This window comes from Primulina eburnea, chromosome 10 (assembly GCF_022965805.1).
Source record: "Primulina eburnea isolate SZY01 chromosome 10, ASM2296580v1, whole genome shotgun sequence".
NCBI classification, from domain to species: Eukaryota; Viridiplantae; Streptophyta; class Magnoliopsida; order Lamiales; family Gesneriaceae; genus Primulina; species Primulina eburnea.
The window spans coordinates 2,067,488-2,090,550 of NC_133110.1; the positions used below are offsets into that span (position 1 = coordinate 2,067,488).

General features: G+C 34.8%; 4 protein-coding genes across 10 annotated transcripts; 3 read left to right on the top strand and 1 right to left on the bottom strand.

The window, feature by feature from the left end:
• Positions 1-1,849: 1,849 nt before the first annotated feature.
• Positions 1,850-2,311, bottom strand: LOC140803664 (uncharacterized protein At1g08160-like). Its single transcript, XM_073159564.1, has one exon. It carries the CDS (start codon positions 2,309-2,311, stop codon positions 1,850-1,852), a length of 462 nt encoding a protein of 153 aa, XP_073015665.1.
• A 1,411-nt stretch (positions 2,312-3,722) lies between these two features.
• On the top strand, positions 3,723-7,291 carry LOC140842405 (exosome complex component RRP41-like). 2 transcript variants are annotated; one of them, XM_073210284.1, is made up of 8 exons: positions 3,723-3,911; positions 4,020-4,177; positions 4,603-4,681; positions 5,463-5,565; positions 5,688-5,808; positions 6,194-6,282; positions 6,565-6,714; positions 6,891-7,291. In XM_073210284.1, the coding sequence occupies exons 2-8, from the start codon at positions 4,039-4,041 to the stop codon at positions 6,978-6,980; spliced, it is 771 nt and encodes a 256-aa protein (XP_073066385.1). In that variant the 5' UTR covers positions 3,723-3,911; positions 4,020-4,038; the 3' UTR covers positions 6,981-7,291. The 2 variants fall into 2 exon arrangements, with proteins under 2 accessions (XP_073066385.1, XP_073066384.1); XM_073210283.1 differs by having other exon boundaries at positions 3,725-3,911; positions 3,981-4,177.
• Positions 7,292-8,583: 1,292 nt separating this feature from the next.
• LOC140842406 (uncharacterized) lies at positions 8,584-17,689 on the top strand. 6 transcript variants are annotated; one of them, XM_073210289.1, is made up of 16 exons: positions 8,584-8,693; positions 9,377-9,566; positions 9,667-9,778; positions 9,850-9,960; positions 11,785-11,889; positions 12,278-12,361; positions 12,452-12,567; positions 13,263-13,364; positions 13,466-13,579; positions 13,685-13,741; positions 14,486-14,552; positions 14,692-14,745; positions 14,976-15,050; positions 16,208-16,243; positions 16,522-16,620; positions 17,174-17,689. In XM_073210289.1, exons 2-15 carry the CDS (start codon positions 9,547-9,549, stop codon positions 16,612-16,614), a joined length of 1,146 nt encoding a protein of 381 aa, XP_073066390.1. In that variant the 5' UTR covers positions 8,584-8,693; positions 9,377-9,546; the 3' UTR covers positions 16,615-16,620; positions 17,174-17,689. The 6 variants fall into 6 exon arrangements, with proteins under 6 accessions (XP_073066390.1, XP_073066387.1, XP_073066391.1 ...); XM_073210286.1 differs by lacking the exon at positions 17,174-17,689 and having other exon boundaries at positions 16,522-16,856; XM_073210290.1 differs by lacking the exon at positions 17,174-17,689 and having other exon boundaries at positions 8,591-8,693; positions 9,446-9,566; positions 16,522-16,856.
• A 401-nt stretch (positions 17,690-18,090) lies between these two features.
• LOC140842409 (gamma-interferon-responsive lysosomal thiol protein-like) lies at positions 18,091-22,060 on the top strand. Its single transcript, XM_073210294.1, has 5 exons — positions 18,091-18,379; positions 18,818-18,883; positions 19,028-19,168; positions 21,338-21,430; positions 21,623-22,060. The coding sequence occupies exons 1-5, from the start codon at positions 18,143-18,145 to the stop codon at positions 21,827-21,829; spliced, it is 744 nt and encodes a 247-aa protein (XP_073066395.1). The 5' UTR covers positions 18,091-18,142; the 3' UTR covers positions 21,830-22,060.
• Positions 22,061-23,063: the final 1,003 nt, after the last annotated feature.

Sequence of the window (23,063 nt, forward strand, 5' to 3'; positions counted from 1 at the left end):
GAATCAGTTTTATATCGATGAATAATTGAGATTTTGTAACGAATAAAGTTCTCTCTATCTGCATTTCTTCCATTTTGTGAACTGATATTTGAGTGAAGTCACATGTCTCCCATAACTTGCATATAAATTTCCTACCATGACGTATACATTCGAAAATAAATGCAAGAACCGATATATTCATAATCATTAGATGGTTTCATGAGTGATTGAACGACCATACGTGAATCAGGAAAAACATGAACTTGGAGAAATCCTCTCGCAAACCAGCTGTACCCCTATTTTTTCTATTATTTCAAGTCAAATTTATAGTCCTAAAATTATTTCTTTAATTTGTATAGACGACGAACTGTGAGGAATTTTTTTAAAATTATAGGATAGCCTCTATATGTATACAAACGAGACTAGGGCTAGGTCATAGGCCCTTGGTCACGGAACTGTGATGATTTTTACCTTCCAGAGTTTGATCTTTTAATTAAGATTAAATCGAAAGACTTAGACATGTGTCTCCACCTGGCAACCTTCACCGCATGAATTCTTGAAAGTTTTATAAAACTGTAAAAAGATTAATACAATTACATTCATGTAGATGTAAAAAATTATTATCAGTTAAATAAAAAGGATAAAAGAATGGCTTGCTCCTTTTATAGATATTAATGATAGGGATGAGTATCTGGTTAAAATCGAATTGAACTTTTTAAACTTGAATTAGCTGAATTTATTTTCGACGAACTGAATCAGACGAACTTTATTACGAAAACCAAATAAAACAAATCGAAAAAATCAATTATTTTTGTCAATAATCGAATTAAAAGAACTTTTATCTATGTTTTTTTTTTTAAAAATCGAGTTTTAATAAAATATATAATATAAAAATCGAATTAAATAATTTAAACTTTATTTATTAAAATAACTTGATTAGAAAATTTAATAATGTATTAATTTTTTTTTAATAAAAGTTCGGTTTGTTGAGCTAACTGAAGTTTTATATTAAAAATCAAAATTGAACCGAATCGATCTAACCGATGTTTTAAAAAACTAAAATCGAACTTTCAAATAAAACGAAATGATTTTTCAAATTAATTAAGTTTCGTCAATTATTTTTGTTGAAAGCGATATTTTTCTTACCCTTGAACTGGATTGTATTTATCCTTATCTTTTGTTGGTCCAAAAACTTATATTTATTTTCACGATATCCCAACACTTACGAGATGTGACACATATAACTCAAATAGTTGATTTTCCCTAATGTCCTTGCTTGAACGATGGACCAGGGAATTGGTTCCTAATTTTGATATTAACACGTCTTTTTTAGAGCCTTTAAGCATTACTTTATTTCTAGAAACCCCTCGAGGCCTGCACCCTGATTAGGAATTGGTTCCTAATTTTGATAGCAAAAGCCACATTGTTGCAAGGCGTTTGAGATGAAGGATCTGCAGGGAACTCCCCCCCTGCCACTCTGGGAAAGCCTTTCTTAAGCCTGCTGAGCGGCATGTGCTTCCTCCGAATTCGCCCGTACTCCGGGGTCTAGTACATATGATTTTGAATAGAAGATTAGGTTGGCCCGATCCTCTCCTATTCCTATCTGAGCTCAACTCAAATAGCAATACTCAGATTTGTTTGTGTAACTACTAGTGTTGTCAAGCCTCGAATCTCAATTAAGTAGCTTGATAGTGACAATACTCGAGCTCTGCTTATGCTTTAGAGCAAATAAAATAAAATATCGTTGCAAGATAAAATTAATGGTTTATATATATAAACATACATAACCAAAAACATATATAAATAAATTTTCTAAAAAACTTCAAAAATAAATTCATTTTTAAGAGAACATTATAATGATTTATGATACTCAGTCAAATACATGTTTGCGACAAGCAACCTTCTCAAACACTTTAGACGAAGAAAGTGGCACCTTCAAACCCTTACAATGAATAGTAAGCCCGCGATGAATCCTGAAACCCCCGAACTCCATCATCATCTTCGACCACAATCTCAAATCCAATGCAACATCCCCGGACTCAAACTCCGCGTTCAAATCCCGAGCCACGGTCCTGTTAATCCGCACATCTTTCGCCACCAAATCAAATCTCACATGCGTGATGTTTCTGCTCGGCTGGTGGAATGTAGGGACAGTGCTGTTATCGGACAGCGTCGTGCCCTCGTACGACACTGAAACATTCACTCCCTTGTAATATATTGCGAACCCGCTGTTCGGATTGTTTGCTTGGAGTAGGAAGTGGAAGTTCGCGTTGAGCGTATCGTTCTTGAAGCTGTAGCCGGAGATGGAGCCCTGCTCGATCGAGTATTTCATATACTTAGGTAGAAATGAGAGCCAAATGATGGTGGCTACTAGACAGATGAAGATGATGGAGATCAGCGAAACAATGGCGATACATAACCCTTGCTTGGAATACATCGTATCCCACCACTGTGTCGGTATCTGCAGTGACCGTATCTTCTGCCAAAATCGTGGCTGTGGCTGTGGCTGTGGCTGTGATTGTGGTTGTGTCTGCAGGGACAGCATCATCGGCCAACATCGTGGCTGTGGCTGTGGCTGTGGCTGTTGTGGTGTATGCAGGGACAGCATCTTCGGCCAACATCGTTGCTGTTGCTGTTGCTGTTGCTGTGCTGTGGCTGTGGCTGTGGCTGTGGCTGTGGCTGTTGTTGTGTATGCAGGGACAGCATCTTCGGCCAACATCGTTGCTGTGGTGGTGTCTGCGGTGACGGAATCTTCGGCCAACATCGTACCTGAGGCGGAGGTTGCTCCATATATGTGAGGGAGGGATTACGTATGTTTTATGCATGTAAAGTTGAGGAAATATATATGTATATAATAGCTTTTGTGCTGCATGAATGAGTACGTGTGTTGAGCTTCTTTTAATTTGTAAAATTGATTTTTAAATATTTAATAAAAACAAAGATGGTTAAAAATTGAATAGATTATGTATTAAACACCGGTCAATCAAAGGTTAATTTTTTCAAATGTTGACATGTATTTTGTTCGGATTTAAAATTGATAAAATGATTTCACATTTTTAACATATTTTATATGCTTTGGAAATCCAAATAATTATTTTAAAAATCTCACATTTAACGATCACAAAAACTCTTGCGAGACAGTTTCATGAATCAATTTTATAACACAGATATTTTATTTAAGTCATCTATGAAAAAGTAGTATTTTTCTATTGTAAATAAAAAGAGCTTTGGTTTAGTTTTAAATATTCTTGTCTTGTGGAGATCGAGTAAGTCGGCTTTTTTTCTTTTTTCCTTTCCTTTTTTGAATGGATGTTTTGGAATCTTATTCTTCAACAATTACTATTTTGCTTAGATATCAAGTGATTCCAAACTATCTTTGTGATATTGTATGAGACACATTTTTGGTCATCTATATATGAAATATATAAAAATAAATGTCATTCTTTGAATTTAATAATAGTATTTTTTTTTAAAAAAAACGTTCTTTTATTTAATTTTCGATTAAAATCAACATTGACCCGAGTTGGGTGGCGGGTCTACTATTCAGTTTGCTTAAAAATCAATTAAAATATTCTTAAAAAATTCAATTAAAATACCAACTTAATTGGCCCAATATATTAATTAGGTTGAGCCTAAAAATGATTATATTTTCACTTGGGATTAAAATATATGGTGATGAGTTGGGCCGAAAACCAATAATATCAAAATGTAGACGGGCCCAAATTCGCTAAACCACTAGTCCACTTCTCTCAAACCCTAAAACGCGAAAGCTAAATCCATATTCAGTTTCCACGCCATGCGACATTTTACTCGAGTAATTGTGATCCAAATGATTAATTGAACAATGGAGCTTGTTGGCGGAGAGTTTGAATGTTGCTGAGCATCGTCGCCCGATTTGGAGAGGAGATTTGAGTTGAAGCCAAGGGAAGAAGGTAGGATTTTGAATTTGTAGCATTTGATTTGATGTCATGGATAGAAATGACGTAGCGGGAGTTTAACAGGGAGAAATCGTAATTGTGCATTGTTCTCATACTACCAAGGAATTTGGAGAAAGAAGGCATGTCAGGAAAGCCAAGCTCTACGGCGGCAACGTATTCGCCGTCGCCGACGAATTTTAGGAAGAAGAAGACCTTGAATGTCTCGGGTTCTGATTGGGTACGCTCCGACGGCCGCCGCATCCATCAGTGCCGCCCTGCATGTAAGTGTTGGATATACATGCTCTCTAGCTGTAAAAAGTGGGTTTTCGCCTGTGTGCATGTTGTCTCTGTATGTGAGTTTCATTTTGGATTAATTTTAAGGGGTGCGCTGTGATATTGTTCATAGTTTGTGTTGCTATTTGGAGCTTTTGTATTTTGTTAATTAATTGTTAATTCTTCGCTCTATTCATCGTGTTTTCTGATATTTTAACAGTTTAGACATCGATGTTGTTTTAGCTGCTAGATACCATTTTTGGGGGGTTTGGGTTTTTAAACGCGTGTCGAGTTGTTAACTGAGTAACTTATATGAAGTTATAAATTTAGGACTAATATTTTATTTTTCTTTCTCCCATGCTTGGTGCTAGTATAGATTTAAATTATCGCGCATACTTCAAAATTGCATCATATTTTAGTTCGAATTCTGCAGTACTAAGGACAGGTGCGGTGAGTTCTGCCTCAGGGTCTGCTTATGCAGAGTTTGGAAACACCAAGGTCATTGTTTCTGTGTGAGTACATGATTTCATAGATTTTCCATAACATGTTTTGTTTAATGCCAGCATCCATCCCCATTAAATTATTTGTTGATAGAATTAATGTTTCTGCATAAAACATTTTATGCTTGTGGCATTGTTGGTTAGAATCTTAGAGAGAAGGGAAAATGTTATCTAGAGAGGTGGGAGAAATCTTTGAAATATCCTCTCGATCTCGTTTATCAATGTAGGAAACTTTCCCTCTCCATATATGCTCTCTCTTATGTAGTAGGTTTCTTTTCTGTGCTCAAACGTATGAAGAGGCAAACACAAATTCTATAATAATATCACTTCTTTTTTTTTTGCCTTTCTCTTACTGCTCTATCTTTACAAACGAAAGACATTGAGTTGATTTTCTTCTTTTATGAACTTCTTAGTAAATATGCTTTAAGGAAACATAGAAAATCCGAGTCACTAAACCTTTTTTTTTCGGTTTGGATGGTATAACATTTGAATTATATTGGTGTATGTGTCTTGGTACTGGAATCTAAAAAAATCGCATGAATAAAGTATTCGATTACGAAAATGGTTTTCTGTTTCTTGAATGACCAAATGAGGTATTAGTTATAGATGCTTCATTTTCTACCTCCTACATACATGCAAGGTAGCTTGTGCCTAAGCTTTCCTATTCGTTTTTGTATGTTCAGATTTGGTCGTAGAGAAAGTAAGAAAGCAATGATGTACAGTGACAGGGGGAGACTGATTTGTAATGTTCAGATTTGGTCCTAAGCTTTCCTATTTGTTTTTGCATGTCCAGATTTGGCCCTAGAGAAAGTAAGAAAGCAATGATATACAGTGACACAGGGAGACTAAATTGTAATGTCAGTTATACAACTTTCGCTACACCCATTCATGGCCAGGTGCTATTTTTATATTCTTCTCATCCTTACACTTTTCTTGTATTCCATGATTACCATTTACTGCTTAATTTTAAATCAATATTTTATTATCCTTTATTAGTTTTCCACCCTGTGTTTGTCAGGCACATGAAACTAAAGATCTGTCGTCAACACTCCACAAAGCTCTTGAGGGTGCTATTATATTGAAATCTTTCCCCAAGACAACTGTTGATGTTTTTGCATTGGTATTGGAATCCGGAGGAAGTAAGTCATGTTTAAGTTTCTGTTGATCAACGATTGGGCCATGCAATTGTCATCGATGAATTAAAATTATGGGAATCAAAATCTAATGTGGTAGTTCATTTTCTAGGAATGTGCATGTCTTTACCCTCGACAGGTTATATAATTGGTAAATCTTTCAGAGGCTTTTAATCTGTGAATTTTTTTGAAGTAGAGTATACAAATACTTAAGAAGCTACTATTGGTACGTACATCTAGATTGGGGTTTCATTGAGCTTCATGGAAAAAAGAATTAGTGTGCCAAGCCATCGAACTATGTTAATCATTTGCATCACAATTTGAAGCTGGTGTCTTTCAGATTCTTAAAATTTACTGCTTTTTTACTTACGGAGTCATTGAATTGTTGCAGGCGATCTCCCAGTAGTAATATCGTGTGCCAGTCTTGCTCTAGCAGATGCTGGCATCATGTTATATGACATGGTTACCTCTGTATCAGTGGTATTGATCTCATGTTTGTTCATTACCTTGTCTTGGAATATCATGTGGCATGGGTCATGATACATTCAGATTAGTAAAGATAATATGCGAAGCTATCTTCTTCATTCCTAATTGATTTGAATCCAATCTGAGAACGCAAGTTTTACCATTGGACAATTTTCCCTGAAAATATTCATGTTGCCTTAAAACAAAACCTCAGACACATTACACTGAAATATATTTAATTTGGCGTATTAATGAGTGTTTCATAAGTCTTTATAATTAATATCTCTTCATGTTCAGTCATTATTTGGCAAGGACTTTCTTATCGATCCTATATCAGAAGAGGAGAGTTACCAAGATGGCAGTCTAATGATTACATTCATGCCATCGCGTAATGAGGTTACTCAAATGACTGTCACAGGAGAATGGTCGACATCAAAGATCCACGAGGTATGAAAAGCATATCGTTGTACTACTGGTTTTTCTGTGTTAGAAAGTTGTAGAACTATAGTCTATAGCCTCTGCCTGCATGGCTTCATGTGTGCACGTCCACCGCCAAAGTTCTTATTTAAAACATTGATCTTTGTCATGAAAATTAACTGTGCGCTGTACTGGTTGTCATGTAGGCAATGCAGTTATGCCTTGATGCTTGCTCCAAGCTAGGGAAGATAATGAGGTCTTGTCTAAAAGAAGCTGCTTCTGGTACACAGGATTAGGAACCCTGTCGATCCATCTTGCTTGTATTTTTCAAAATTTTTTGTTCCGAGCCCTTTTTCTTTTCCGCTCTTCTTCTTCGTCCTTTTTTATAAAGAACCCCCCCCCCCCCCCCCCCCCCCCCCCTCCCCCCCCAAAGAAGGGAGGGATTTCATTAGACAAAAGAAACATATATGATGCAGATGAGGAGGACTAGCCCCAAAGAAGGGAGGGATTTCATTAGACAAAAGAAACATATATGATGCAGATGAGGAGGACTAGGCTAAGACTTTCGGTAGCACGTTATATAATACGTGATCAATTTTGCATGAAATTTTTATTAATTGAATCGAATTAAAATTGAAATTGAACTCACTGATACCAATAACCAAAAAAATCGAATATTTGGAAACAAAAATTCGTTCCTAAAACACGTTTTAGGTTTGAATGATTTATTTTTTTAAAAAAATAACAGAATAAAATATTTGAATGAATTAATTGATATTTACATGTTTCAATTTAATAATAATCCATTAGTCCAAATGATTGAAGTCAGTTATTCAATGGAATGTGTGTCGAAACGAAAATTGTTTCAATGAATTTATTTTTAGTGATTTTCCTGAAAAAAAATATAATCTTGTTAAAATCATGTAATGCGTTTTGATACAAATTAAAAAACATTGAATTTAGAAAATCCCCATGTTTCCTAAATGCAAAAACATTTTTGGGAAGCTCTTATTTTGGTTAAACTAGAACATATTATTTAAATAAGTTAGATATAAGGTTACATGTATTTTATTTAAATAAATTTAACATTCATGTATAAATTTGTTTTATCACAAAATATAAGTCAATTAAAAATAGAGGCAACTAAAATAAATAAATATATTTTTAGTGTTGCATTTTTTTCATTACTGCTTATTTGATATAAATAAATAACTAATATTAGTTTTTTTTCTCAATTCCTTCTTGTTTGAACAACTCTATTCTATTTAATTGATAAATGTAATATATTTTTAAAAGGCTGAATCATATTTTCTCAGATGTCATATTATTCATACATTACATTGATATTTCATTTAATTCATTAATATGGTTTTTGAAACAGAGACAAAAATCCAGTCAAACATTCAACATGCGTTTCAAACAGAAATAATAATAATAATAATAATAATAATAATAATAATAATGAGAACAACTAGTCAACATAATAAATTCAATTAAAGTTTATAATTATTATTACTCGACAACGATGGACGTGTACATAAAATCTTGACACATGAAATTCTTCACAAAATATTCCACAACGTTCGGTACAACTGAAAGTGACCCTCCTCTTGGGTATAAAATGTGATAACTTTTTTTGTAAAATTTCCTTTAAAATATGGTAGTTTAATTTAAATATTTTTTTTTCCGGATTAAATAACAATAGTAAATATTCATTTCTCATTGATTATAAATTGAGAAATAATTCTCATGAAATAATAATTATTATTCTTATGAATCAAAACATAATATTCGAATGACTTAAAATATTGAATTATATTATTTTTTAAGTAAAATGTTGGCCATGGCATAAATTTTGTCAAGAAATGTAATATATTTTATTAAAGCTACTCAAAACATACATGTTACCATTTTTGAAGCTCTCATTTCCAGTCAAGGATTGGTGTATAGACAGCATACATCCATCAAGAACACGCTAACGATTTTCGTCCATTTCCTGAAAGCGGCAGGTGAGAAATTGAAAGATTCGCTAATTTGTAATTTCAATTTCCTGCAGTACCATGATTTTAAATTTTTATTATTCAAAACTGTTCTGTTTGCATTCTTTTTTAAAAAAAAAAATACAATCTTGCGTTTGGCGACTGTGACGATCGATCCTTCGGAGAGGATATGGAATTATAAATGTTTATTTTGTTTAATCTGAAAAGTTCAGATTGTGAATTAACAGCGTAAGCTTGATTCTGACGCTGCATATCGATGATTTTTGTCCACTTGTTAACTCTGTTTTATGATTTTTACATGTGTTACTCGCTGTTTGTTTTCCATGTTTTTGGCATGTCGATGAATAAGGTATTTTAAAAAGATTATATAATTTTTTCAGGAAATCACTAAAAATTGATAAGAATGGTTGCTTACATGATAATTGAATTTCTGCTATATTCTGAATTTGGTTACGTATTATGGATATCTTTGATAAGTAAGTGTAAAATGATTATTGTACGAGTTGGCTTTATACTTCGTACAAGAAAGCTGTCTTGATTTCACAAAAAAAAAAGGAAAGCCTTCTTGATTGCTTTTAATAATTAATGGAGCTCATCTTATTCAATCATTGATTGAACAATGAGGATGCGATGTTTGAGTAACGTAGAGGTCGTTTTGCTCTAAAAAGAATGTCTTTTATTGTGTTCTACAGGGCATTTTTTGTACTGCGGAGTAAATTTATGATAGTGATTGCAATATAGAGTTGTTTTATGCCATGCGAAGTAAAGTTTTGAAAGTGACAGATGCGTGGTGGAGTTTTTCATGTAATTGATCTGTTCCTAGTCTGTGATCTTTGAAGTAGAGCAGCTTTTCTTTATCCTGATGGGAACCCCGCATCGCAGGTTTGCAAGCTCTCTTTTGATTCAAGTAAAGTGAATTATTGCTGATAGGCTGGCAGTTTACGTACCTTTTATTTTCATTATCTTCAATATCTATGTGCAGTGGGTTTGCGAAGAAGTCAACTAGTAGTTCAAGGCTCGTGATAACAACCATAATGGGAATGGTGCTTGGATATTTTGTTGGTGTTTCATTTCCATCAATTTCTTTATCGAAGGTATGCCTCAGGTCCTTCATAACTAATCTCTAAGGAGGATGTTTATCATGATTTCTATTTTTTGCTGGCAGATTAATCTCCCATCAAGTTTAAGGTCATCTATTGATATAGCGCTTGGTGATCATTATTCTGCCACTCGTAGTTTTCCCAAAAATCTTGGTACTACTCCTTTAACACCCAAGGTACTGCTTTTTCTCGTGCATGTTGCTGTTGTAAAAGTTTTCCATAATTTCCACCATCAATCAAATTATCTGTGGTGCACTTGTTGTGATATGAATGTTGAAGAATGGACACCGGGAGCATCGTATTTTGTGATATGAATGCTAAAGAATGTATGTCAGGAGCATGATCTATTAGTTTCTTTTTGAGAAAGGAAGTAAATATCTTCATTCTTCAACACTTAACGCTTATTTCGTTGGTATTGTATATGATAGTTATTTAGCAACCGTCACTGTTTTTGTTTGCACGGGTGAGGAAAGAATGGGACTGAATACTTCACTTCTTTAATTTTCAATTGATTCTTTTTTTTTTCTTGAAACAATGTAGTTGCTAGATATTTTGTCTAATTTTATATTTCAAATTAACTTAGGAAGAACACAATTTAGGCATAAACATGAATGATGAACTAATAAGTGGATATGCAGGAGTACTTGGTTGTACAATTGTTGGATTTTAGCCAATTACATGCATGAGTCTAGAATTAGGAAGAAGCCCCAAATACCGTCTTGCTGGGAGGAATCATGTAGTTAATAAAGTGGTCAAACCTATTTGATGGATGGAAGAGAGCAGTTATTTTACGCTCAAGATCCTTTGTGGTGTGTAAGCTAAACTAAAAAAATGAGGTCTTTCTTTATGGAAGTTACAATGAGTCAAAATGTAGCAATTTAGTTGATTAGAGAGAAGATTGAAAGCTAGAGAAAAAGAGACATGGTTATTGTGGATTTGGAGGCTTGTGATAAGTAACTACTTTGCAAATGGTTGTGGAGATTTCCCTTGGAGGATAAATAATTATGACATAGGGTGCAGTTGGATAAATACGGGAGTGATGTCTGGAGATCAGAGTCTGGACAAAGCCAAAGAGTATCTTCTAAGTGCCTGTGGAAAGTGGGCAACGGGAGTAGGTTAAGGTTTTGGGAGGATGATTGGGAGGGGAGGGGTCTTCTCTTTTTTTTTTCCTTCTGTTTTTTGACTATCATCTTTAAATAACTATCAAAATGCAGATTTATTTATTCCATGATGTTTCGTTTTGGATTGTGGAATATTTGCTATGGAGGAACGTTGACTTTAAGAGAAGAGAAGAGGAGGAGATAGAGTTCTTGTTAATTTGGTTTTAGCATGCTATGTTGAGAGTCTGGTGACAAATCTCACCTGACCATGCATTTTATGTAAATGTCGTGATGGATTTAGAAATCATATTTTTCTCTGTGTTCATTGAAGGACTTTGGTTTCAATTGGGCGTGGCAAAAAAATAGGAGACTCATGAGAACGATATATATTTGAATGAGATAGCATCTAGAAAATTTTGAAAGTTAGTGGTAATGGAAATTATTTGTGAGCTTTGGAGAGAGAAACAGACAGATTTTTGAAAGAGTATAATAAGACACATCTCAATTCTCAACTATTTGAAAATATCAAATAATGGATTGCATTTTAGGCATAATTCGATGAAAACCTCAAAACAAACTCCATTCAGTTGTCCACTTGGTAATTGGGTGGCAGTCTATATTAGCTTGAACAAAAAATTATATAATTTGTGTTGACATGACATATTTTGATTGAGATATGATGTATAAGATTGATAAGAATATATTTTCATCAAGTACCAAGCTCCATGTCGCGACTGTTCCAAATGCTGTAATGACTATGTTCCAAGTATTTGCCCGGATTGGTGGCCCTATTACAATTGCAGCACCTAATATACTGGATTATTTGTTGGATTTTGTTTGATGTGAGTTACAGTCATGCGTTAATTGTACCCGTCTTTTTTCATGTTTTTGGTATTTCAGATCCACATTCCTACAAATCCTCGTGGTGCGGAGTCCTTACCACCGGGAATTGTTGTCTCGGAATCAGACTTTTATCTGAGAAGATTATGGGGTGACCCTAGTAAGGTATGGTTTGAAGAATGTTGAAATGGTTATAGCTCTGGGACCGACAAAAGATTATCTCTAGAGAATAACATCTCTCTATGCTGTATCAATTTTTGCAGTACTATGTTAATGCTAGATCTGATTCATCCATGCTCGTTTGTAGGTTGATTTTGAGTTAATTGTGAAATTACTTCATTATAATGGTTTCGTGCTCGTAGCATATGTTGTTATTGGTTGGTTGGAATCACTCTTTTCATCCTTTGTGTTTCTGTGAATATGTTCATTATCATTTATAAACATCATTATAGAAGTTTGCATATATTGGACAGCCAAAGGCTCTAGTCTACAGAAATTTTAATGGAGTTTATGTTATTGGGCTTTGCTTATTGGTACAATCTGGAACTTTCAGGATCTGAAAAGGAAGCCAAAGTACCTAGTAACTTTTACAGTTGGTTTGAATCAAATGAACAATATAGATGCAGCTGTGAAAAAGGTTAAGACTGATTATAATTCTGTTAACGTGTAAAGAGATTTTCTTTCTTGAAGTTTCATTGCACTGATATTTATTTAACTTATTTTGTAGTTTTCTGAGGATTTTCAGATTTTACTTTTCCATTATGATGGCCATACAAGTGAATGGGATCAATTTGAGTGGTCACGAAATGCCATACATGTCAGTGTTAGAAAACAAACAAAATGGTAATGTTCGGTTATCCTTATCAGCGACGAGCCATCTTTGATTTTCTATTCCTTAACAAGAGCTGAGAAGCCATGATGCTTCGTGATTGAAAACTTCTTATGTTGATTGTGACGGTCACAAACCATAACTAGAATATTAGGGCATATACCTGTTAACCTTTCATGTACTATTTGTTCTTCATTCGTTTGTTCCTTTTGGTCAGACTCGAGGGAAAAAAACAATGACCAGGACCATTCCATGCATAATGTAGATGAGAGAATTAAGAGACAAATTAGAGATGAATGGACTTCTGGACTGGAAATGAGAGTAAAAAGTATCCACAGCTATTGCTAAAATATCATTAATATTTAGGTTAAATTTTGGCAATCAGTGAGGGTAGAAGTATTTAGAGCTTGATCTTTTGGCTTCATTCTGACATAGGAGCAGTGTAATTGGGGATCCTGTAGCACATATGAACCTCAGGGGAGATGGTTTACTGCTTGGAAACTTCAAAGAAACTATTCTTTTTAACTTGATTTCTCAAGAACCAAACAACACTACCATAATGAGCTAATACTCAATATCATATTAATATAACCCCAATAAAAGCATCATCCTTCAAATGAATATTGGTCTCAACTTGTGAGTGATCATATTTTTGCAGAGTAAATTTATTTCCTTGTTTGATGACTTGTCCTTGTTGCTGGTTTCGTAGGTGGTATGCAAAGAGATTTTTGCAGCCAGATGTTGTACTTGCTTATGATTACATTTTCATTTGGGATGAAGATCTTGGAGTTGAACACTTCAATGCTGAGAAGTAATATCTGTTCTTTAGCCACTGATATTTTCCAAATTCTGTATTTGTTTAGTATATCACTTATTTCTCCTCAACTGCTTCGGGCTTTCTTTGCATGGCAGGTATATCGAACTTGTTAAGAAACATGGTTTGGAAATTTCTCAACCTGGTCTCGAGCCCAATAATGGACTGACATGGCAAATGACAAAGAGAAGAGGTGATGGAGAAGTACACAAGTAGGTTTATTGGCTGACTATCGTAAGACATACTACCCCCGCCCACACCCATTTCATTTGTAAATTTGAGTTGTAAATAAGAAATGGGTTGATACTGATAAGCAGGGATGCAGACGAGAAACCAGGCTGGTGTAGTGATCCATATTTGCCTCCATGCGCAGCGTAAAATCTCTTTTCTAATTTAGAGATTTTCATTTTGTGTGGGTTAGTATATTTAAATTTGTAATAATCTTTATGAAGTTAGATATTATTCCAATGTATAATATTTGATTTCTTATTACTGCCTCTCAATTTAGACATGAACCTTGAATAATAAAAATCTCGAAATCATATCCAAACTTCAGGTAAATAGCTAATAAATACAGATTGTATGTCAATTTTCTGTTGAGTGTGATTTGTCCACCGAAGGGTGGACAAAAAACGATTATCATGATGGACAATAATAATGGAGATGTCAACCTGTTTTTTTGGTGACAGACAGCTAGAGGTATGATATTCAACAGATTGGAGACAATGATGAGTCAGATAAACCTTCATCAATTTTTGGCTCTAGTATCATTTTAAATTTTATAGTATTTAAAAAAAGGAGAACGAAGAGACGAACACAATATTCTTGTTGATTGACTTCAGGGACTATATCTACAAGATTGATTTCCAAAAAGGAAATAGTCTTCTTATTCTATCAAAGCAATCAACCTCCTTCACAACCTTGTTGTGAGGTTCTATAATATAGAAAATCAATGTTAGGGACCGTGGGCCTGCAAAGTTCTTCTGAGAGTTAATTTCCTCTAGATTGTTTCATAAACACTCGCATACGAATCTTAATATTTATGGTAAATCTGATTTAGTTCCTCTCTCCTGCCTAGCGCACAGTAATTGTTTCCTCTTCTGTTTGGTTTGGCTCAGCTTTGTGGAAATTATGGCTCCCGTGTTTTCTCGTAAAGCTTGGAGATGTGTTTGGCATATGATTCAGGTATCTGTCTCATTTTGCTTTACTGTGTCTTCCTCACGAGTTGCTTCATTTATTGACTTCACTACTCTGTTGCTTTCCTTGTTATTTATGTTTGAACCTATTGTTCATCCATGACTCTTTTTTAATTATTTACTTGCAGAATGATTTAGTTCATGGATGGGGATTGGACTTTGCATTAAGAAGATGCGTGGAAGTCAGTGTCTCTCTCCCTCTCACATGCCAACTCCCCACCCCAACCCAACCCTCCAAACTCCATGATGGCATGCATGAGTCTGTGTGCCTCAAAAACATTGAGGAGCAGTTAGTTAGAGGAAAAGAATGTCATTTCAACTTTTCATAACATATTACTTATTTATTACTAGTTCTTGGAGACCCATTGTCATTGGGGTACTTCTAATCATCGGTGTTTGTTTGTCGCTGTAGCCTTCGCATGAAAAAATTGGGGTTGTTGATGCGCAGTGGATTGTACACCAAACTATTCCATCACTTGGAAGTCAGGTTAGTGATGCTGCATAACGTTTTTCTCGTAGTTTTCTGAATTCATGTTTCATTGAACTTTAGTCGTGCTACATGTTGCTCATTTTGTTGTGGGCTTGGGGATTGTAACCTAGGTTTTTTGACTTTATTTGCGCATAAGATTATTGAAATAAAAAAGCACACCCATGAAGCTTTTAGTCACGTTCAGTTTAAGGACTAAATCTTCATCTGTCTTGGTATTATTTCTTGGATTGTCAGATTCTGATGAAGATCAACAATAGATAAGGGGGCCATCTTTTGGTGGAGTGATAGAATGGATTAATAGGTGTAAAACCCAAAATTTCTCTTTTTGAGAGAGGTGCTAGTTCGCTTGCTCAATTTACTCTTGATACTAGGGCTCTGTTGCTGTTTGATGGCCATAGGATTGTCTACCATGTAATTTGTTTATCCTAATGGCGAATAATTTTCCTTTGAGTAGAATTTTTTCCTTTCATTTTTTTGCTGATTAGAACTTACCATGGCGTATCTGGCTCCCTATTTCTATTAATTCAATCCAAAATTCAATTTCCAATGTGGTTATTTATGGCATGGACTCAATGTACAGCATCACAATGTCCTCAAATTCTCTGAAGCCTGCCCTGTGCCCAGATTATTGAAACCAATTGATTTCCTTTGTCCCTTTGGTGCCATATGGCTTCCCACTATAATTCATAATTCATGCCATTCACGAGGAATGGTAGTTTCTATCCTGCCAGATTCAAGCACAGCAGGCAACAATGTTCCTTTTTTATTTCATAGTTATTGTCATCTTGAAACATCCATTGATTTTTTTTTTAAAAAGCTCTTTTGATCATGTATTCTTCTTTTTGGGAGGTTAGATAGTGATATTTTCTTTCAATTTTTTTGTTTATTTTTCCTGCCAAGTTTTTGCTCTGATGTCTAGTACCATGTTATACCTCAATCTTCTCGTAACATCTTCCTTTTTGTTTTGTTCGACAAATGTAGACGACATTATGTCATGGAATTATATTACGCATAATATTTTGTTTTCTTTCCTTTTTATGTGTTACTGTTTTCATTCATGTTTCTTTCATTTTCACTTTTCGCTTGTTCATCCTGTGAGCTAAATTTTCTACTAAAAGTTTTTACTAAATCCAAACTTCCTCTTAAATGCTCAGGGAAAGTCTGATCATGGGAAAGCTCCATGGCAAGGGGTATGTATATCCTGAACTATGACTTATCTTTGTCTATGTTATTTTTTTAATTTTCCTCTTAACTATGTTGCTTAGCAAGACTCTAGCTCATCTACTGTCATAATAACATTATAAGTTAGTAACATGTAACCTTGTCTATAATCCTTGAACTTTTGAAAACTCGTTTGTCCATTTGAAACCTCCTACATATAGCAGTCTAAAAAACACAGGAAACATGTTGATTTTGGTTTCGGGTATAGATTTATATATCTTGGCTGATATATTTGTCTTTTTCGGAGGTACGAGAGAGATGCAAGAAGGAATGGGCTTTGTTTCAAGATCGCCTTGCTAATGCGGAGAAGGCATACTTTGCATACCGTGAAAAAATTTAAATTATGGTCTGATAGTAATTTTTCTTTGTACACGTTTCTTGGTCCATCCGCGTCCTACTTCTTTTTCCAATTTCCTCGTATTGGCTCGAGCGGCAATTAGGCTCTATCTAGGTCAGTTCAGTTTACAAGTAGCGTAAAAATGCAGTTATATTCTACCGTACGTAGGTTTTTGTTAGGAAAATAGGTACAGCTTCAGTCAGGTTTTGTGTTCCCTAATGAACATAATCTAATTAGTTTTTCCCCATTTTTTGGTTCCTTTCACATAGTTGTACGTCTTCAAATTCAGATGCCAGAATTTTTAGTTGAAGTTATGCATTATAATACCTTCAGCTTAATTTTTTAGATCTGTATCCTATCGCAGACTATTTCATATTGATTATTACTGTTCAGTATAACAATTTAAAATCTGTGAATATAACCCGTAATTTGGCATATGACTTTGGGTGGATCTTTTGGATTTATAATTGATCTCAAATTGCATTTTCTATTGAATATTATATTCTGATTTTATATTTAGCATTTCAATGCTTGCAATACACCGTTACTGTTTTGTCTATAGATAGATTCCATCGTTGAAAGCTTATCGATTCACCCTGCTGATCAACAAAGAACACGCGCGCGCGCGCGGGGGCTACTTGCATACAAAAAACACATTACACACGAAGTGCTAGCACCGACCTTTGGCATACCCCTGAATACATGTACACGGTTTGTGGTTATACGAGCCAACTCAAGAAACAGTGCAATAGACTTGAGTCACTTCCGTGGAGAGATCGTGGGGCGGGCTACGACATGCATACGCCTCAAAGCATGGATCCCACACGCTTGCATGCATGGTATATGCGATGTTAAAACTAGACGAACACAGCAAACATCACCGCGGATACTAGCTACTTCAATAGGTATTCTGATGTCAGACACCCAAAAATGCTGCTGGATAAGCCACTCGAGAATCGTGGCATACACAGGCTTGACCCATATCCTAATTTTGCTCAAAATTCTCGAATCTGAAAATTCACGTGAAAAGCCGTGAGTTTTTGTAAAGTATTTTTAAAATTCAATACAATATGAATAAAATTTCACTGGAATATTTTTTGGCTTTAAAAATTTATCATAAATATAATGAGCTAATGATAAAAAGTTGCTCGTTCTTCTTTACCACATCTGTAACTCTTATAAATCATTAAAGTCTTGCAAATAAATTTAAAATATTTTATTGTAAGAGCAATTTTTCAGTTAGAATTTGTAATATGAACAAAACTATTGATTCACAGACACTTGGTGGAGTTTATGCATCCAGCAACAGAAACAAGATTACGTAACGGCTTACAAAAGCAAAGCCAATCAAATCTTTGGGTTGGTCGTTGGATGATGATGTTTTTTCGTAAATTTGTTCGTTCCAAAAAAATCTCAAGGGTCGGTCCCACTAGAATCAATCACCCGGTGCAAGCAGACAAATATATCTATCTATCTAATAATATAAAAATGTAGGAAATAATTGGAAGAGCGTTGAAATTAATCTGCAGCCATGGATGCTCTTCGTTTGCTCTTCGTTTCATTCATTATCACTGCATCTTTTTCATCTGGGTTTGCGTCGAAGGTGAAGCTCGAGCTCTACTATGAGTCCCTTTGCCCCTACTGTTCCAATTTGATCGTTAATTACTTGTACGAGGTTTTTGAGTCCGACCTTGCTTCAATCACCGATCTGAAGCTCATCCCATATGGCAACGCTAAAATCAGTTCTAATGGAACCATCATTTGCCAGGTTTTCGTTCTTTACTTTGAAGATTATGAAATATCCTTATGATCTCAGTATTATAATTTTCGGGCGGTCTCTTTTTCTGTTAATTTGATCTTGTTTTTGTTATTATGGTTATGTTTTTTCGGTTATGTTATCGTTTTATCGAAGAGTTAGACAGCCAAGTTGGATACTTGATAGGAAGGATTGCGTTTGGTTTCCCTTTTCATTTCTTTGTTTTAGACTTCTAGTGAATTTGATTAAAATTATGCCCTTTGTTTCCTGTCATGCATCAATTATCAACCAAACAGCTGGAAGAACCGCCTGATGTTTCTTGCCTTCGATAAATGAACCGAATTTTTTTTTATCAAGGTCCACGGAGAACCGTGGAAGCTAGCTTTCATTGGACAGCGTCTTGTATATGACTTATACACTTTACTGACATCGAGTTTTTCGTGTTTGCAGCATGGAATAAATGAATGCATACTGAATACTGTGGAGGCATGCGCAATCGATGCCTGGCCAGATGTGGTTAGTGATGCTTGGTCGAGATTTAGAACCTCTTATTATGTTTGCTGATCTTTAATTGACCATGGCGAGGCTCTATGATTTTTTGTCTTCAAAATGTATTAGGATTTTGATATCTTGTTTCCATATTTCCATCTCCTGATGCAGAAAGATCATTTTCCATTTATCTACTGTGTGGAGAGTCTGGTGTACCACAAAAATTACACCCATTGGGAAACATGTTTCCAGAAATTGAATTTGGATTCCTCTGCTGTGGCTTCTTGTTATGTCAGCGAGCGCGGGAAAGAGGTTAGCTCTCCTGCTTGCAGGATCTGAATAGTCGCTCAGGTTGCTTTTATTTTGTGACAGATTTGATTTGAAGTGGAGGTCAAGAATTCTGTCTTTTAAAAATTTTACGTTTAAGATTCATGGTTTTGAAAAGTAGATAATTTGACTATGAAATCTAGTAAATCAGAGTTTCTCAGAGTTCTTGGATGATGACAGGATGATTTATGGTTTATATACCAGGATTTTGGTTGGAGTCAATTTCTTAAAGAAATTTAATGTGAAAATCTTGAAACTCATCAATGATTTTGGTTGAACTATTGAATTAGTGGCAAAGACGTCAAAGCACTTTTGATGTGCGAGACTTAGAAGTTATTGGCAGTATGTCTATATCCTCAATCTGTCTTTAGTATTACTGAGATATATAGTTGTGATGCCCCGCCTCTATCAAAATCCCAGAAATAGTGGTGATAGGATGGTCCATATCACTAGAGTCTTACACGTTTTGTCGAGCTTAGCATGCGGTAACAAATAAATTGATAACCAGGATTTTTATGCACAACTCCCAAAATGTCACAATTAATCACGCTCAAGTTTGATGTATATTTAGAAGAATATAAACCTTTTAACGGAATTGAACCTACATAATTCAGAGATCTTCTCTGCCAGATGAGCGGTATTGCTTACCATATCTTAGACCACCAAAATTTCCTTTGAACGTCTCAGGGCCGACTTATGTCATAAAGCTTTAGTTAACTATTATATTCTGTAAGAAAGTGAAATATTAATTAAACGATTGATCCCTTAATATAGTAAAAATGTACTCTCATTTTTGTTATTAAACACAATTTCACCATCACTTGCTTACCAGTAATCCTATTATATCTTAACAATTTTTTTTGTGCTTACAAAAAAATAGGAGGCAGTGGAAATTGTGGTGCATTTGTGATGTAATTGATTAGCAAATGGCTGATGCGTGCCCGTGACATTACTCCTCGTTTTCTCACTTTGCATGCCTGCGAATTATCCTTTTATATCTGAGCATATTTTACGGTGCTTACGGAAAAAAATTTGGAGTCAGTGGAAATTGTGGTGTGTTTTTATGATGTCCATGACGTGACACATTTTTCACTCCACGTCTCTTCCAGATTCTATCTCTACCATTGTCTACCACATACATTATTTCTACCAGATGTATTGTCTCTACCGGTTGTTTGTCTTTACCATATTGTTTGCTTTATCTCTACTGAATATGTAGTTTTCTTTTGTTTAATCTTCTTCCGCATCAGTGCATTATTCTTCTTTTCTGGACTCTTCCGCCTCAGCGAATTCCTACTGCTTACTATATTTTTTCTGGTTGATCGATTTGAAAAATTATGAGGTCCTTACAATTTTTGAGGGATCCTGTATGTTAATTTTGCTCTTATTCGAGTTTAATGTGCCATTAGTTTAACTTTTTTTCTCATTTTTGGAAATCTCTAGTAGATGCCATATGTTTCCTCAGCAGCTACTTTCATTGCATGGTAAATTTATGGGGATGGTCTTGTATAATTAATTGACACACTGATTGAAATATTCATCTTCTTTCTTTTCAATTAAGTGCCTCACAAACTATGTTTCTTGCTTTGTGTTGAGAAAATTTTAGCAGCATCTTGATTGCATCTAGGAGACATGTTTTACCCAGTTAATTATGGCAGATACCTATATTTGTGTATTCCCTCCAGCGTAGATAACCGTGTACATTACTGTATTTTTATTATTTCATAAAAGTTACAGTGGGAACTTCCTCTTTGAGTAAAATCGCTGAGTGCAAAAGCTTAGAAAAAAATTGTCGGAGATAATTTGGCCAGATGTGGTTAGTGCTGCTTGCTCTTTATTCCGATACAGCAAAACCCTATTAGGTTGGATTATATTTGAAACATGACATTCTTTTGATGATTGAGGTGGATATCCAAAATCGATGGACTGTTTCTGATATATTTTTTTTGTTAACAGTGTAGTTGAAAACTTATGAGTACAGATGCATGGTTTGAATTTCAATTTTTACCGTTCCATTCATTCTAGAATTTATACACGTGCTTCTTACCGATTTCCTTGCTTTTCTGTATCAGGCATATATTTGTTTAATTGTTCCTTGATTGAGCATTTTTTATGCTGACGTTATTTGAATAAAAATTTATCATTTTATTGCAGCTTGAACTAGCATATGCAGCTGAAACAAGTGCACTTCAACCACCTCATAAATATGTACCATGGGTTACCGTAGATGGGCAGCCGCTCTATGATGTAATTATCCTTTAAATTCATTCCAAATTATGCCAACATGATTTAAAACGAGTTGACAAAGTTACGAAAACAAAAAGTTTCCAACTGAAGATGTTTGATGCTGCTTGATATTGATTATTGCTACATGGGATGATGAGATTGTACTATTGTTGTGTTTATTTCCTACATTTTACGTTCTCTGTGTTGCTGCAGGACTATCGAAACTTTATCAGCTACATTTGCAATGCATATAAAGGAACTACCAAGCCATCTGCTTGCAGTGAATCATCAATGAGAAGAAGCATTCGAAAGGTGATGATGGACTCAATGGCATCCCTCTATACAGAAGTCACATACAAGTCAAAGATGTCTCAAATCAGGCAATATATACTGAAATGGTTGGACCAAGTAATACAATAATGCTAGCTTCATCGCCAGCGTTACAATGATTAGTATTACTACTTGGTTGATGTTTTTGGTCTGAACATGATCATATAGTTTAAAGACCAACTCTTATCATCTGTTGTGTTCAAGCTTGCTCATTATGTTAAGTTTTGTGCTGTATATGTGCGCATACATATATACATTAATACATAACTATTTATATACAACTTTGTAGTCGATATTTTAATTTATTGTGTTTCTGGGATTCGTCATAGGCCCTTTTAATCACTTTCTTTGTTGCAGATTGAATGAGATTGAAACTAGAGAAGGGTATATATGAAACTAAATTAGGGACACAATGTACAGATTCAACTTGCCCATGATTTCTGAATAACGATAGAAAGGAATAATTTTTAATTCAAAACTATATGTGAGCTACCAAATGTGAGCCATTATACATGTTTTCTTGAAAGAGAAGAGTTTCATTCCCAATCAAACTGAATGGTTAGAAAAGGAGAATTGTTATTTGATCATCAAAAATTAGCTCGAGGAATGGCACAAGAAGCTCCCCAGGAGAATGCAAACTGCAAATTAAATTGTTATGGTCTCAGATCACTTGTCATGAAAATGGTGCCGATTAAAGTTCAAGCTACTAGAAATGGAGTTTTGGGCATACTCAGAAGTCCACCAAAAGACGAGCGATGATGGCGTTCGTTCCCGCCTTTGGTGAATGCTGTCTCCGCTTAGCTTGCCAGTTTTGCATCAAAACAGCCAACTGATTGCTCATGACTAGAAGCTGTGGTATTTTGATGTAGGTTTTACCAAGATAATGTCTTCTTAAGCCTTTGTCCAAGGAAAACAACCATTTTTCACAGCCACCACTCACTTCTTTTATTCCAGTAATCATATAAAAATCTTGCATGTGAATACGGTGTAATCATATTATGCGTATATATACACACACACATACATATACATATATAATTCTCAAAAAATATATTTATAGAAATTAGAATTATAGAAATGAAAGAAAATTTCTATGAAAAATATACAAGTCGGTAGAGACAAAGGTCAATTTTATAATGGCAAAAACTTGTGTGAGACGGTCTCACGGGTCGTATTTTATGAGACGGATTTTTATTTGGATAATTCATGAAAAAATATTACTTTTTATGCTAAGAGTATTACTTTTTATTGTGAATATGGGTAGGATTGACCCGTCTCACAGATTATGATCCGTGAGACGGTCTCACATGAGACCTACTCTTTT

Bases quoted from the DNA above. Each gene is read 5' to 3' on its own strand.
- LOC140842405 (XM_073210284.1), top strand. From the start codon at position 4,039: ATGTCAGGAAAGCCAAGCTCTACGGCGGCAACGTATTCGCCGTCGCCG. The intron at 5,566-5,687 runs GTGCTATTTTTA...TGTGTTTGTCAG, and splicing joins CTACACCCATTCATGGCCAG to GCACATGAAACTAAAGATCT. The intron at 5,809-6,193 runs GTAAGTCATGTT...GAATTGTTGCAG, and splicing joins GGTATTGGAATCCGGAGGAA to GCGATCTCCCAGTAGTAATA.
- LOC140842406 (XM_073210289.1), top strand. From the start codon at position 9,547: ATGGGAACCCCGCATCGCAG. The intron at 13,742-14,485 runs GTAAAATCTCTT...GGTTTGGCTCAG, and splicing joins TATTTGCCTCCATGCGCAGC to CTTTGTGGAAATTATGGCTC. The intron at 15,051-16,207 runs GTTAGTGATGCT...TTAAATGCTCAG, and splicing joins TTCCATCACTTGGAAGTCAG to GGAAAGTCTGATCATGGGAA.
- LOC140842409 (XM_073210294.1), top strand. From the start codon at position 18,143: ATGGATGCTCTTCGTTTGCTCTTCGTTTCATTCATTATCACTGCATCT. The intron at 18,380-18,817 runs GTTTTCGTTCTT...TCGTGTTTGCAG, and splicing joins ATGGAACCATCATTTGCCAG to CATGGAATAAATGAATGCAT. The intron at 19,169-21,337 runs GTTAGCTCTCCT...ATTTTATTGCAG, and splicing joins TCAGCGAGCGCGGGAAAGAG to CTTGAACTAGCATATGCAGC.
- LOC140803664 (XM_073159564.1), bottom strand. From the start codon at position 2,311: ATGAAATACTCGATCGAGCAGGGCTCCATCTCCGGCTACAGCTTCAAG.